The sequence below is a fragment of the Anarhichas minor genome, unplaced genomic scaffold, assembly GCF_050575085.1.
Source record: "Anarhichas minor isolate MPS153535 unplaced genomic scaffold, ASM5057508v1 ptg000067l, whole genome shotgun sequence".
NCBI classification, from domain to species: Eukaryota; Metazoa; Chordata; class Actinopteri; order Perciformes; family Anarhichadidae; genus Anarhichas; species Anarhichas minor.
The window spans coordinates 5,229,500-5,243,033 of record NW_027466513.1 but is presented as its reverse complement, the minus strand read 5'-3'; the positions used below and the strand labels follow the sequence as shown (position 1 = coordinate 5,243,033).

At 42.5% G+C, this 13,534-nt stretch overlaps 1 protein-coding gene across 1 annotated transcript; it reads left to right on the top strand.

Moving 5' to 3' along the window:
• The first annotated feature begins 2,964 nt into the window (after positions 1-2,964).
• Positions 2,965-6,314, top strand: LOC142934273 (ZP domain-containing protein-like). The gene is made up of 6 exons (XM_076078788.1): positions 2,965-3,001; positions 3,578-3,762; positions 3,865-4,265; positions 4,551-4,650; positions 4,842-5,049; positions 5,151-6,314. The coding sequence occupies exons 1-6, from the start codon at positions 2,965-2,967 to the stop codon at positions 5,285-5,287; spliced, it is 1,068 nt and encodes a 355-aa protein (XP_075934903.1). The 3' UTR covers positions 5,288-6,314.
• The last annotated feature ends 7,220 nt before the right edge of the window (positions 6,315-13,534 follow it).

Sequence of the window (13,534 nt, the reverse complement as noted above, 5' to 3'; positions counted from 1 at the left end):
CTTTCATTCTTGCTGAGTTCATATTATGTTCTTGTGTTTTGCCTTTTCACTCCAAAAAACTCTGTTTCTCATAATCAAGGCAAACTAGGTTCAGGTGAACACGCTAAAATATTTAACATTGTTGAACTGAGTCCCGTTTATGGAATCCCCCCGTGGCTGAAAGGGATGACCTTTAACCTTTAAAAAATCATTATTTCACAAAGAGAAGAAGATAGAATCATAAAAGCTTGATGAGAACAATGACTTTCTTAATCTAAACGTGAACATACCATCATTATTGTTGTCATTATGGTTTCCATTCACGTTTTCTTTACTCATCTCAAGATCAGAGGACATATTGCAATAATATTGTTCTTTATGAATTTAAATAAAAACCTGAGATATGAACTTTAACTATTTGTTGAAATGATTATTACAGATGAACACCTTCTTTAAATGGATATCATTATAGAGTAAATACACAGAAATGTGATTCATTAGAATGTCCTTATCTTCAGCAGAGACACTGTCTTTAACTCGAGGATCTTTTTCCACAGGTGGAAGTTCGCAACAGGGCGACCTTTGATGGGTGTCGATCCCACAACTGGGGTTGTAACAGAAGGAACTGTGGCTCTATCTCCAGCAGTGAGAGAGGTACGATTGACCGCAGCACCAATGCACCACAATCCAACGGACAATGGTGTGAAACTGAAACAGTCACCACAAGAAACGTCCGGAGTGACCAACCTTTTCAATTAAAGTGAGTTTATTTCTTCTTCCCTTAAATCCTATAAATGCTGAATATTGTATTTGTTGTTCTTATCATAAAGAGCAGCCAGTGTTCGGTGCAGTAGTTCAAGAGTGTCTTTTGATTGATGCACATACCAGGGCTGCTAGCTGCTGTTGGATCCCAACACGTCACGGGCTGAACAATAATTGGAGACTACTGACTTCACTGGATTTGGGATCAAGATCTGACACTGGAAAACCAAACAGGTCACCAGACATTGCCATTCTACCTTTCCTCAGGTAAGTCCTCTGCAGTTAGCATGAAACAGCTAGGCTAAGCTACAATCTGTTTGTTAAAGAAACTGTGGAAAATGTCCTACTTCACCGCCTCCCAGTGGTACAAAAACAAAAAAGACACCGTGGCAGTCCTCAAATACATTTAGGGGCTGAAAGCCAAACATGGTCTGCAATCTGAATCCTACAGTTTGTCTACCAACACAATCATATAACATATAACAGTGACTCGTGTTACTGACTCGTGTTACTGACTCGTGTTAGTGACTCGTGTTACTGACTCGTGTTAGTGTCTCGTGTTACTGACTCATGTTCATTTGTCCACTCAAGAGTTCCTGAAAACTGCCCACGGACATACGAGCTGATGTCCTTTGATCCTGATGGCGACAGAGTTCGATGCAGATATGGAAATATCAGAAATGTAGAGTGTAGCTCATGTCACCAACCTTCAGGCTTCGCCTTAGATCAGGTTAGTTGAAAAGTCCTAATACATTGTTCAATACTTCACTGATGCTTTGCTTGACTTAACTTCAAAATGTTCACATCGTCAGGACTCTTGCACATTACACTACCGACGATCCACTGCCAACCCCAGAGTTTATGGATTTGAGATGGTGGTGGAGGACTTCCCGAAAAAGCACATCACTCTGGGCTACACTGATGGATCCCGATCCTACAAGGCCCCACTGGTTGGGAGCAGTAAGAGACATGCCCGCAGTGTGTGGGGGAGCACAGTAGCCTTCACAAATACAACCACAATCACAATCCCACCACGAACAACCACAGCAGCAACAACACCCACACCTCCTCCACTCAGTAAACTGCCTTTGCAGTTCTCCTTTCTTGGTGAGTTCTTTTTTATTGTGTGACAGAATTTTTATTGAAAAAAAAAACAGTTGCTGCAGTGCTTCATGTTGCAGCTCTGGCAACACTTTAATGAGATGTTACACATGATGGTTACACATTCGATTTTTAACATTTTATTTATCCACTAAACCATTGCCTGTGAATTTAGTTTCCCACATTGAACGTCTCTGTCCTGTAAAAACACGTCTCTTTAAACTCTTTTCATGAACAACATGAACAGCTACAACCAGCAGACCATTTGTCTTTGATAGAAATCAGCGACACTTGCTGAGGCAGCTTTGAAGTTTTGATCCACAGGCAGCAGCAAAGTGTCGGTTTTTAAGTATAACTTACTTATTACACTTTGTAACTTAAATGAATCTTCTATTTTTTTAACTCCAGTGGACCCAGCTGCTCCCTCGTGTCAGGAGGGACTCTACTTGCCAGAGTTTTTGGTCCCGACACCTTTAAACGGAGCCCGCCTCCATGCAGAGGTCGACAGAGAAGTGGAGATCAGAGTCAGAGCACGAGCGTCACACGCAACGTGAGTGAGAGCCGACGTGACCGGTGTTGCCTTGAGGCGCGTGAGATAACATCAGAGAGGAAAGAGTCAATAAATCTCTGCTTTCTTTGCTTTGTTATCACACAGAATACATGACATCATCATCAGCGGCCCACTGAACATCACCAAGCAAAGGAACACACATGGGGAGTTCGTCATCAGGTGGACGCCTATCCAAGATGACCTGGGGGAGTTTTTCCCGATCTGCTTTGCTGTTGAAGCGGTGACCGGGTAAGCTTTGGCTTCCTTGTGAGAGAATTTGTACGTGTGTGTGTGTGAAGCCATGATTTGACTTTGTAACACATTTATTTGCAGGTCTGCTGGAACCGCCATCGCACGCAGTCACAGTCACAATCACCACTCCGCCCCATCTCCACAGTGAGTGACATTTCTCTGTGTTTGGTGTTTTTAAGCAACAAGGTAGAGATTCATCAATTAGGAGCCAAAACCACCAGTAATAATTTGAACATGACATATCGGCCTAACTGAAAGAGTAACAGGCATTAAATCAGCGTTCACCGATGCTTCTCAGGTCCGGCGTCTATCAGTCCGAGATGAGGTGTGTTCTGGTAGAAGTTCGGAGGGTGTCAGGTGAGTCTACTTTAATCTCAACATTTAGTTGTTTAAGTACAGCTGTAATGGTGTGTATTTTCACCAAATATATCACACGCTAAATACTAAGTTAAAGAGCCAAATATTGTCTGCATGGCTGGCGTACATTAGAGGTTAAAAAGCCGCGAGACGTGCACTTCTATAAAGTGCTGTGATTGGTTGAACCTTCCTACCAGACAAAATTCAGAGCCGTCATTGAATGCAAAACATTCTACACAAAAATACCACGTTCACTGTTCATACCCAGTGAAACCAAACCAGCAGGACTGTAAAGAAACTTTCTTTTTGATGGAAACACAACCTAAAGGTGTCCTGTGGAGTTTCCTAGTATACGAACAAAAGCCATGTTTACATTCATTAGAACACATTGTGTGCATCGTGGCCTTGGGTGCCTTTCCTTCCTCATACAAAGTATTTTAAATCATGAACTGTTCACATCAATGTTTACCAGCTCGCAGTCTTTGTTTGCTGAAGTTCTTGTTGGCATTACTGCCCCCTGTAAATAAGTACACCATTGGTATATAATGTGTATTTTCTAACACTCTCTTCTTCTAGTTGATTCCCATGTGATCTGCACCGAGTCCACGATGAGAGTAGAGGTTGAGAAATCTTCATTCCATGGACTCCATGAGGATCATTTGCGGCTCAACGACGGCGCCAACATCGCCTGCAGGCTGCACTCCAACAGCACTTACGTCTTCGCCGACATCCCCCTCAGCGGTTGTGGCACTGAGCTCGAGGTAACGCAGGCTTTTGTTACCGGCTGCTCTTCTCTCTCAGTCATTGGTGTTGCCTTTATCTAGCAGTATGAGGACTGAATACATAACCTTTGTTCACTGCAGGAAGACGGGGATAACCTCAGGTTCAAGAATGAAATCACCACGTTTGACAACACAGCCGACGTGATCACCAGGAAAAACCTGCTGGAGGTGCACTTCTACTGCCAGTACCCCAAACGTGGAAACGTGACACTGGCCTTCACAGTACACAGGCCCATCGTCTCAGTGTGGGACAGGGGCTTCGGCAGGTTCACCTACCAGTTTGAGTTCTATCCTAACGACCAATACCAAGCCATGGTTGATCCAACTTCATACCCGGTGGTGTATGAAATAGGGAGCAGGGTCTACATGCAGATAGAGGCCACCTCCTCCGTCAACAACACCGTGCTGTTTGTGGAGTCCTGCAGAGCTTCACCATATGACAACCAGAACTCCCAGCAGACCTACTCCATCATTGAGAATGGGTAGGCATGGACACACCCCCTAGTGGCAATAGAGGGCATAACAGAGCATTTGTAAAGATTAGTTCTTTGATTGTTGCTTTAGAGGCTCTTCTGTGCAATGTCACCCTGTCAGGATGTAGAAGTCAATGCTTCACTCACTTCATCTTTTGTATAACCTATAGTACTTTTCTTATTGTGTGAATACCAATAGAACAATACCTCTGCCCCTATAGCAGCATCCACTGTAAGGCACAGAGTAACAAAGGCAACGTGTCTCATCTTTTTGTTGTGTTTTGCTCTGACTAGGTGTAAAGTAGACTCGACCGTTCAGATCCATTCCCCCTCCCACCCGAGACAATTCAGGTTCAGCATGAAGGCCTTCAAGTTCATCGGCATGTTTGATCAGGTAAAGAACGGAGCAGAGGACTGTTGATGTCTCTGGGAAATCTCTAAATGCTTCAACGAATAGGTCCAGTTCATGACGTCCTTTCATTTATCTGACTAGTTTTACTAAATGGAGGTTTTAACTGGATCTGAGCACAGCTCTGCTGTCGGTCCGTCTGCTGGTGTGATGACAGCGTGTTCTGTTTCATTCAGGTGTACATCAGCTGCACAGTCCTGATGTGTGCAGCAGGGGAACCCAACACCAGGTCCTCTCAGGGATGCATCAGCTCCACAACGCCAGCCACTTGGCCTCATAACCACCACCGCAGAAAGAGAGAGGTTCGCGTGGAGAGTGCCAGGCACTTCGTTTCCCAGGGTCCCCTGCGCTTAAAGAGATCAGCGGAGAGCAGCGAAAGCTCAGGTATGAAACCAGAGAAAGGTTATTTGTTACCAGCACACTTCACTTCTTTGAGCCACTTTGGACCAGATCAAGTTAAAACATGGTGCTTGTTGTCTCTCCAGCGCTCCACCTGAATCTGAACCTGGTGTTCATCGCTGGATGTCTTCTCGCAGCTGTTGGCATGATCAGTGCCGTGGTCCTGTACAAGGCCAGGATGTCAAAGGTCAAATACCAACCTTTGTCCACAGATGAACGTTAAGACAGCATGCAGAATACCAGTTCTGCATTAATTACATTTGACTACGTAAAGCTTTTGATTCGTTTTGCTGTCAGATATTGAGTGCTCGTGTATCTTCTGTGCCCATTTAAAATGAGCTTCATATTAAATCCTTTATACATGTCTACAGCTTATAGGTGGAAATACTTCAGCGAGGAAACATCTGTGCCCGTGCAAACAGGAAACCAGAACGTTTTATACTAATTAACACTAAGAGGTTGATCAACTAGTTCTGCACAGGGTTATTATCTTAAAATGAAACAAAATGAAAACGTTATCCTTCAAGAAAAACTAAAACCAAACTGAAACAATATTCCCTGTTTAGAAAATAAATAAAGATAAAATAAAAATGAGCGTAAATTAGTTTCAGTTTTTGTTTCTTAGCTCTAAACTGCCAAAGAAAACAGTAGACAGAATGAAACATTACATTCATTCATCATCCCTCCGGATCATAATGGCCATTAAAAGATCTCTTTTCAAAGCCAGAGTCGGTAGGAATGAGAAACTAGCCTCATATCGGCCTTCAGATTAGCCGTTAGACATGCAGTTCAGTTTGTGTAGCTATAAAACTTTCCACACTTTGAAACCTTTATTGCGTTCCCTTCTGCTGACTCGGGCCGGGTTGCAGGCGCAGTAGGTTTAGCAGGGTATTCTAGACGTACCTCTGCACAGAAACTTTTCCAGATGAGATATATGATATTTCTGGGTTTACCTGAGAAACCCTGTAAAGGGAGGTGTCCACAAGTAATCCTGATCGGATGCCCGAACCAACTCTGCTGGATCCTTCACCGCCTGTAATCATGGTGAAGTCATGTATTTGTGTCTTTTAAATGGGATTTTAATTTCCAATAAAAGGGGAAATGTGCATTATATCAACCTTCCATTTGATGTCTTCATTACATAATAAGCAATGCTTTGTGTGTGTGGTTTGTTGTGCATGTGTGCGATGTAATCATTCGGGGCTAACGTCAGCATGCTAATGTAAGCGACGTGGGTGTATGATAAGGAATAAATCAGTTCAACACATTCTGGGTTTTCCTCATAACTTTAGTCAAGTCCCAACACGGAACCAGACCAGCCAAGACCAAGCGCTCCTCCTCCTCTGGCATTACTTAACCCCATAACCTTCAACCGCCTGAACGCTGACTAGTGGCGACATCTGCTGTCAGATCATCAACTTCACATAACTGTAGATACTAAATATGTGTACACAAGATGATAACTACAACCCGGTCTCTTTATTGTGCTGTGTATTTCTGGATATTAAATACTTTGTTACTTGTTCTGACCGTTGTTAAGTAACATGCATTTCCTTCGTGTTTCCAATCACAAAATACGATTCTTAATTGACTCTCCATTGGAATTATTTTCGTCCTGAGCGACAGGAAAGAAGCAGACTGTTTACGTCCATGTCCATGAAAACCAATAGATTACATTTTGTCACTATTTCGCGACCTGCCATGATCCTTGGCTGATTATTTGGATGTACAATGAGAAGGGGAATCGTATCGCTCAGGTTGGGACTGATGATCTGCACAGAGTATCAGGCACTGAAGGGATTTCTGATTCAGTCTGAGACACAAACCGTCAGACACGAGGACCAGGTTCAGGTGAGGAGAAGAAACTGCCAACAGCAGATAATCGCTGCTTAAAATCTAAATATTATCTGCATGATGATGATTATTTCGTCTGCCAAAGACATTAGAGTCATGTCTGTCTGTTCGGTAGTAATGATATCTTAAACATCCTTCACACATTTCAGTGCAGTTTGCTGAAGAGTCAGGATGGATTCAAAGGAACTGATTTTCTTTTGTACAGATTAGCGCCATCATGTGGCTATTTACAGAAACATTTTCTTATTGTTAGTGTATTAGTAAAAACATTGAGAAGGGGCACTAACCTGGAGACCCGGAGCCGGTTCAAGAGCCTGCATCACCATCCCGAAAATACCACAATTCAACTTGTGTTAATTCGCACATAAATATCGATTCCATTTCAATCAGAAGATACTCTATTAGAATTTAACAATAATGTATTATTGTTGGGAACGTAAAGGAGAGTGTTTGGTTATCAGCAAATATGAAACTAAACTATCAACATCAATGGAGTTATTAACATCAATAAGTTAATTAGTAATTACTGATAAGAACGGGGCACCACCCTGCGGACAGGGACCAATAACCAAACTATCAACTAAGTCTCATAATTAGTGTTCACTCACGATATTAACAGTCTGAATACTATTACGCGTTTGGAGTGAGAGTGAAGGTTTAAGTTCGAGCACAGGCCACTACATCCAGTTATTATTACACACGTATGCACAAGTAATCACAGACGACTGCTCTGTCTAATACCTAAAGTCAAATGAATAAAGTGGGGTAAGGATATGTATACAGTATATATATGTACATGTGTGTGTGTGTGGAAAAGGGGGGAGCCACTCAGATCTCAAACGGGGTGTGGACCTACGAGCAAAGATGGCTAGAGACTATGACAAGATGGCTGAGGGGCTACGTCGTGTAACCACGTGGGACGACGCACACTGTGGGTTGGGACAATAGATGACTACCCACGTGTCTGAGATGGCCAGCGAGAGCGCGAGAGAGATCTGGACCGACCAGTCACGCTTATACGGCGATAGTTACGGTTCTGAATCTCACTCACAGAGCCGATTTGAAGAAGAGAGAATAAAACCGAAACAAAATAAAAGAATCCCCAAAACAAAACAGATCTTTATCGCTGCGGTGGAATGCGAGTTTGTTTCCTTATCACCCCAAAACTCGGTCGGCGAGACGAGGGTCCGCCACCGTGGTTTTAGTCTTTAAAGTGATAAAATCACAAACTCCACATCCACTAGCAGTGACGGATCTAATGCAAACAGTTACAGCAGGAAATACACAATATAACGGGACTCTGTGGTCCGCGATGCTTGCAATAACACGTTTTAAACACGACAGTGACTTAACAAAACAAGATACAGGAATAATAATTAAATGAACTAAGCTAAGCTAGGCCCAGATACCATGATACTCTTACTGTGAGAGGCTTCGTTTTGACGGGACCGGTCCTCGAGTGGTAGTAGACCCTCGGTGGCGCGCTCTGCTACGGAGCTTGGCGCAGACTCGGCCTCCTCGCTGCAGAGAGGAGAGTTTAACTTCGGCGGCGGGACCGGAGTGTCGCGTCCGTTGCCGGGAATCTTCGGCGGGGAGAAAGGGGCCCAGTTGTCCTTTTGCCGGCAATGTGTACACTAAAGGGCGGGGGAACGGGTCGTAGAAGTTATCCGTTCTCGCACTACAGGATCCAAAACTCAAAAATAAAAACAAAAAAAACACAGTCTGTGGTTCGACCAGCGAATGTAACATGTGACCTGATAGGATTTGGTGAGGCAAGCGCTTCCTGGTGGATCTTCTTGTCCCAGGACGAGTCCGGAGTGAAGAGGAAGAATGCGGCTTCCTGCTCGCTTATAAACCAGGTCTCGAACCCAGCGGGGGGCCCTTTCTTGGCCAATGAGGGGCCAGGATCAAGTTTCGGCTGGAGCTGGGGGCGTGGTCATCCGGCTTGGAGTTTTTATCAGACCCCAGATCAGGCGCTTTGTGGAAAGGAAGGAGACATGGGCGCTTCTTTGGTTGAAAGCACATGTGAGGGTCTCAGCCATCCAGGAGACCAGGGTCAGATCCCAACAATTATACATGGATAAAATATGAATAGTGGAAAGTCCTTGGCTATTGGACTCCATCCTGAAATAGGATAACCAAGGCTAGGGATGCTGAGGTCAGATAAAGCCTAATCCCCCAAAAGAGATTTATTTTGTATGAATAAATAAAATATATACTTTACCTACTGTCGCAGACAATTCCTAAGCAAAATAGAAAATGAGTCATGAGAGAAAGTTGAAGGGTAGAACTTGTTAGGGTGATATTTCATGAGTTGTTGATAGTGCGGGACTAGATAGACCACAGACCAGGATAGTGCGGGACTAGATAGACCACAGACTAGGATAGTGCGGGACTAGATAGACCACAGACCAGGATAGTTCGGGACTAGATAGACCACAGACCAGGATAGTTCGGGACTAGATAGACCGTAGAACAGGATAGTTCGGGACTAGATAGACCGTAGAACAGGATAGTGCGGGACATGAGTGAACCCTTTTGGTATAGTGTGAAGAGAGCCCAGACCAGACCTGTAAGAGGTCACACCTTAATGTATCAATCACCCTTTGCTTTGTAAAACAGACCTGTATTGAACATATGCACAGCCACTACTACAGACTTGCAAGTTGGATTCCCAGACCCAACTTGCTCCCTGGACTGAAAACGAATATACATCTTGGGTACGGAGAGATACTTTCAGTGTCCTTTATCTGTCCTGAGAAGCTTAGCCGTACCCACACCTTTTGTTTAACTGTTATTTGAACCACATGTATATAATCCTGACCAGAACTCACTCTGGTCAGAGAGAATTCTACAGCTTTGTTGTGAACTTCTGTCTTCACTGCGCAACGAATAAAACTCATCTGAACCAGCCACAGAATTGGACCTGAAAGAAACGTTTCTTTAATACCTGCATCCGTGTAGATGTTTAGTGAATCAGAGAAACCAACAGCTTGTTGCTGAAAATGTTACACCATCTCAGTGATCACACAGAGAGACCTGACACGTAGGTCAGCGCAGCACCCGTCATCAAGACAGATTATTAGTACAAGAAAGATGCCATGTCCAGCGAGCAGGAGATAAAAGAGCGTTCCTGAGGGATGACGCGCCTGGCAAAATTGAGATGGTATTAATGTGCTTGCGCCGTAGCGCGAGCCTCTGCAGATGCGCCTGATTTCTGAGCCTGAATGGAGCCACTTATACTCTATGCTAGGGTCACCAACAGGCAGACACCGTTGTATCTGGACCCTGGACCTACACCCGATAGATAATTGAGAATTATATAGTTTTGATGGAGCGCTTCTATTTTAACCGGCGCAGCTTTTCTAGCCTTTACGGCACTCGTTCAGCGGTCCAGAAAACCCACCAACTATTACATGCGTTTGTACATCATCCCACGTGATGCAACTCAGCCAATCAAATATGTGTATTCCGATTTGCGTCGCAACTCCAGTTAGATTTACATACGCAGACGAGAGGTGGGGAGGGAGACCCAACAGGAGAAGTATGTGAGTCAGAGAAGTTATAACACATGCATGTTAACAGAGAGAATAGAGCTGAAACAAGAGGTTTAATAACCACAGAGAAAGTCGCTGCACACAAATATATCTTTTTAGAAGATGAGATGCAATGTCATACTTTTTTATTGACATCGCTTCACCACGAATGAACTTAATTTTAAAGCCGCAGGACAAGTCCGTTCAATTAATTTCCTAAAATGAAGTACTTTATTCTTAGATGCAAATTTCTTAAAAGCTTCTGTTATGTAATTGAATCTATAAATGCATCCCTTTCATTACTTGAACATTTATTTATTAATAGCGTATGTATTATTTATAATTCCTCCCATTCAATTTGAAAACTGACGATAAATATTGTTGAGATATTATTCTATTTAATTTGATAATCAGGTGTCGACTACGTACAGACGTTGATACAACTGTTAGGCTATACTTCAATATATATGGGACTAAATCATCGCGCATGCGTTTAATAATTAGTGAATGTTATACATTTAACAGAGGCTCATGTCCTCTGTAGTGTTTAAGGCCTGTGTCCTTGTGTGAACTATCTGGGACACCAGGCATCTTCAGCAGATGTTTAGTCTATTAAGAAGCAGTTGATTGCAGAAAGAACACTTCAGCTGTTTGTCCTGAATAAGAATGATAATAAACTTGTAGACAGCGTCAATACTTACGCAGGGCTGATTTGCGACCATGATTTACGAGAAAGTGACCTTTGTACTAGAACGAATTGTTAAAGTGTCCAGATACGTAGACGCCTGTGTGAAACGCAAAATGTGTGTGTGTTACCCTGTGCCAGCCCACTGCATGTTGTTTACTTAGTATAAATACCAGAGACTCGGAGACAGATCTTCGAGCGGTCTTGATGTACATTCTGTATGTGAATCAACCCTGTCTCCTTCTTTGCAAAGAATAAATGTCCATTGATGAATGATTTTTACACCAGTCTCGAGTGAATTTTTCTAACACGTACAAACAACATGAACTGTGAAAAATAAAAGAGGAGTGTAACTCATAGATATGCCCACAGACTGTTGGTACAACTGGCAAAAGCCATAAACCAACCTCCACAGTGACGAGGAGGGATTGTGTTATCTCTAACCTCATATCAATGGACTACTTTATTACCTTAGCCAAGCCCTGTAGGGAAAGAAGTCAAGTATTAAACGTATCATAAAGAAACAAAGGTTAAATATCCTGTAAACTATTGGATTTGACTGCCAAACATTTTACTCAAAATGAAAACCCTGCTGTTCTGAAGCATCTCAAAAGGTTATCATTGACTGCCTTCAACGACTTCTTATCAACTGCATCTTTATGACTGAGGTTAATGCCCTCGGACATTTTAAGCTGTCATTTAATTTGAACTTCCTTTTCAGTTTATTGAAGTAAACCTTATTTTCATCATCTATTATCTCACTGTATGAATATTATTTTACTTGGCAATACGTTTCTCTCCAGCAGTTCATCCCGATTGGACATGGAGGGAGGGAGAGGTCAGACATGTGCAGACCTCCATTAAGTTCTTTAAGCTGCCTCACATGAATGGGGTTTCAGGGGATTGTCAATATGTTTTACCACATGGAGTTAGATATGTATATTTATTATTTTCAGCTATGATTTTTACATTTTTTAAATATGATGCCAAGATATTTCACCCCCTGAGTCTTTCATATAATGAGAGAAGAGGCTAGATCTGCTGGCTATGTAAGATGGTTAAGTGGAACGACCTCACACTGGCTGAAAACAATGAGTTTCAAAAGGTGTGACACTGGAAACGCCTGTGTGGAAAAATGTCAAAAGAAGGTTCATTGTTAGATTAGCTCTGGTTCATTTTTAACATTCAATACAGTTTTCCTGTAATTTGCAGGTTGTTGGTTTGTTCTTAAACTGCTGTTCCTTTGGCACACAGCATGCATTTGTAAAAACTCGTGGCATTTTACCTGTAGATGGCACTACAGCAACATGATCACCAAGCCATGAGCCATGTTACTCACTTGACATTTTGCACAATATATAGAGTAGTTGTGCAAAGCGTAATGTATTGTACACACCAAACCATCAATCTATACATTTACCGTTATCTACACTCACCGACATCATGTCACATAATCATGATTGCGTATCAATTCATTTTGTTTAAGATCCAGATTAAAAATGACAAATTACTGAACATTTTCTATCATCAAAGATTCACTAATCATTATTTATCAATTGAGTTATGTTTTTGTAAAACATTCTTATATAGTCGTAAAATGTGCATATTTCTGTTATTAGGTCATAAAAATGTTGAAACATTAAATCTGTTAACCTACAAATCTAAATCTTAATCTAAAAAATGTTAAATCTACTGCGACGACCCTCCTCCTCCCACACACTAGGTGTCCCTGTTGTGTTTGCTTATCTACTGCAGGTGCTGATTGGAGGGCCGTCAGCTGGATGAGCCTCACCTGAGCCGGTGTGAATGTGCCTTTAAATATTACCTTCACTTGGCAGCCTCGCTCTCTGGGAGAGGAGATCCTTGCAGCGCTAGCATTACACCGGTTTTTGGGTTGATATTCTGTTTATCGTGATACACTGCCACACGCATCCATACATGCACTTCAGAACGGATGACTGATACTTATCTAGCTCCGTGACAAAGATAAAGATCAGTCAGTCACAGTATGTTTCACTGAGCATTTGGCATTAAATGAATGCAACAATTGTGTTGTTTTCCCTGTTGAAGCTGCATTTCTTGTTTTAAAAAAACTGACAAACTCGCATATCAATCATTTTTTCCTTTGATACATCTTTGAAACACTTCTTTTGACGGTGTGGTCCAAAGGGACATTCTGAGTGTCATGTTGCTTTGTGTTGTTACAGTTAAAGGGCCACAGTTAGGTTTAGGCGGCAAACTCACTTAGTCAGGTTTGAGAAAAACACAGAAAACACATCACAGACATCACTGGCACGAAGCATATGAACGCATATGTGTTGAGACTGCAGTCAGTACAGACGACATGGTGTAACATTACATGCAAAAGCAAGAATGGCGTTGTTATTGAACTCTG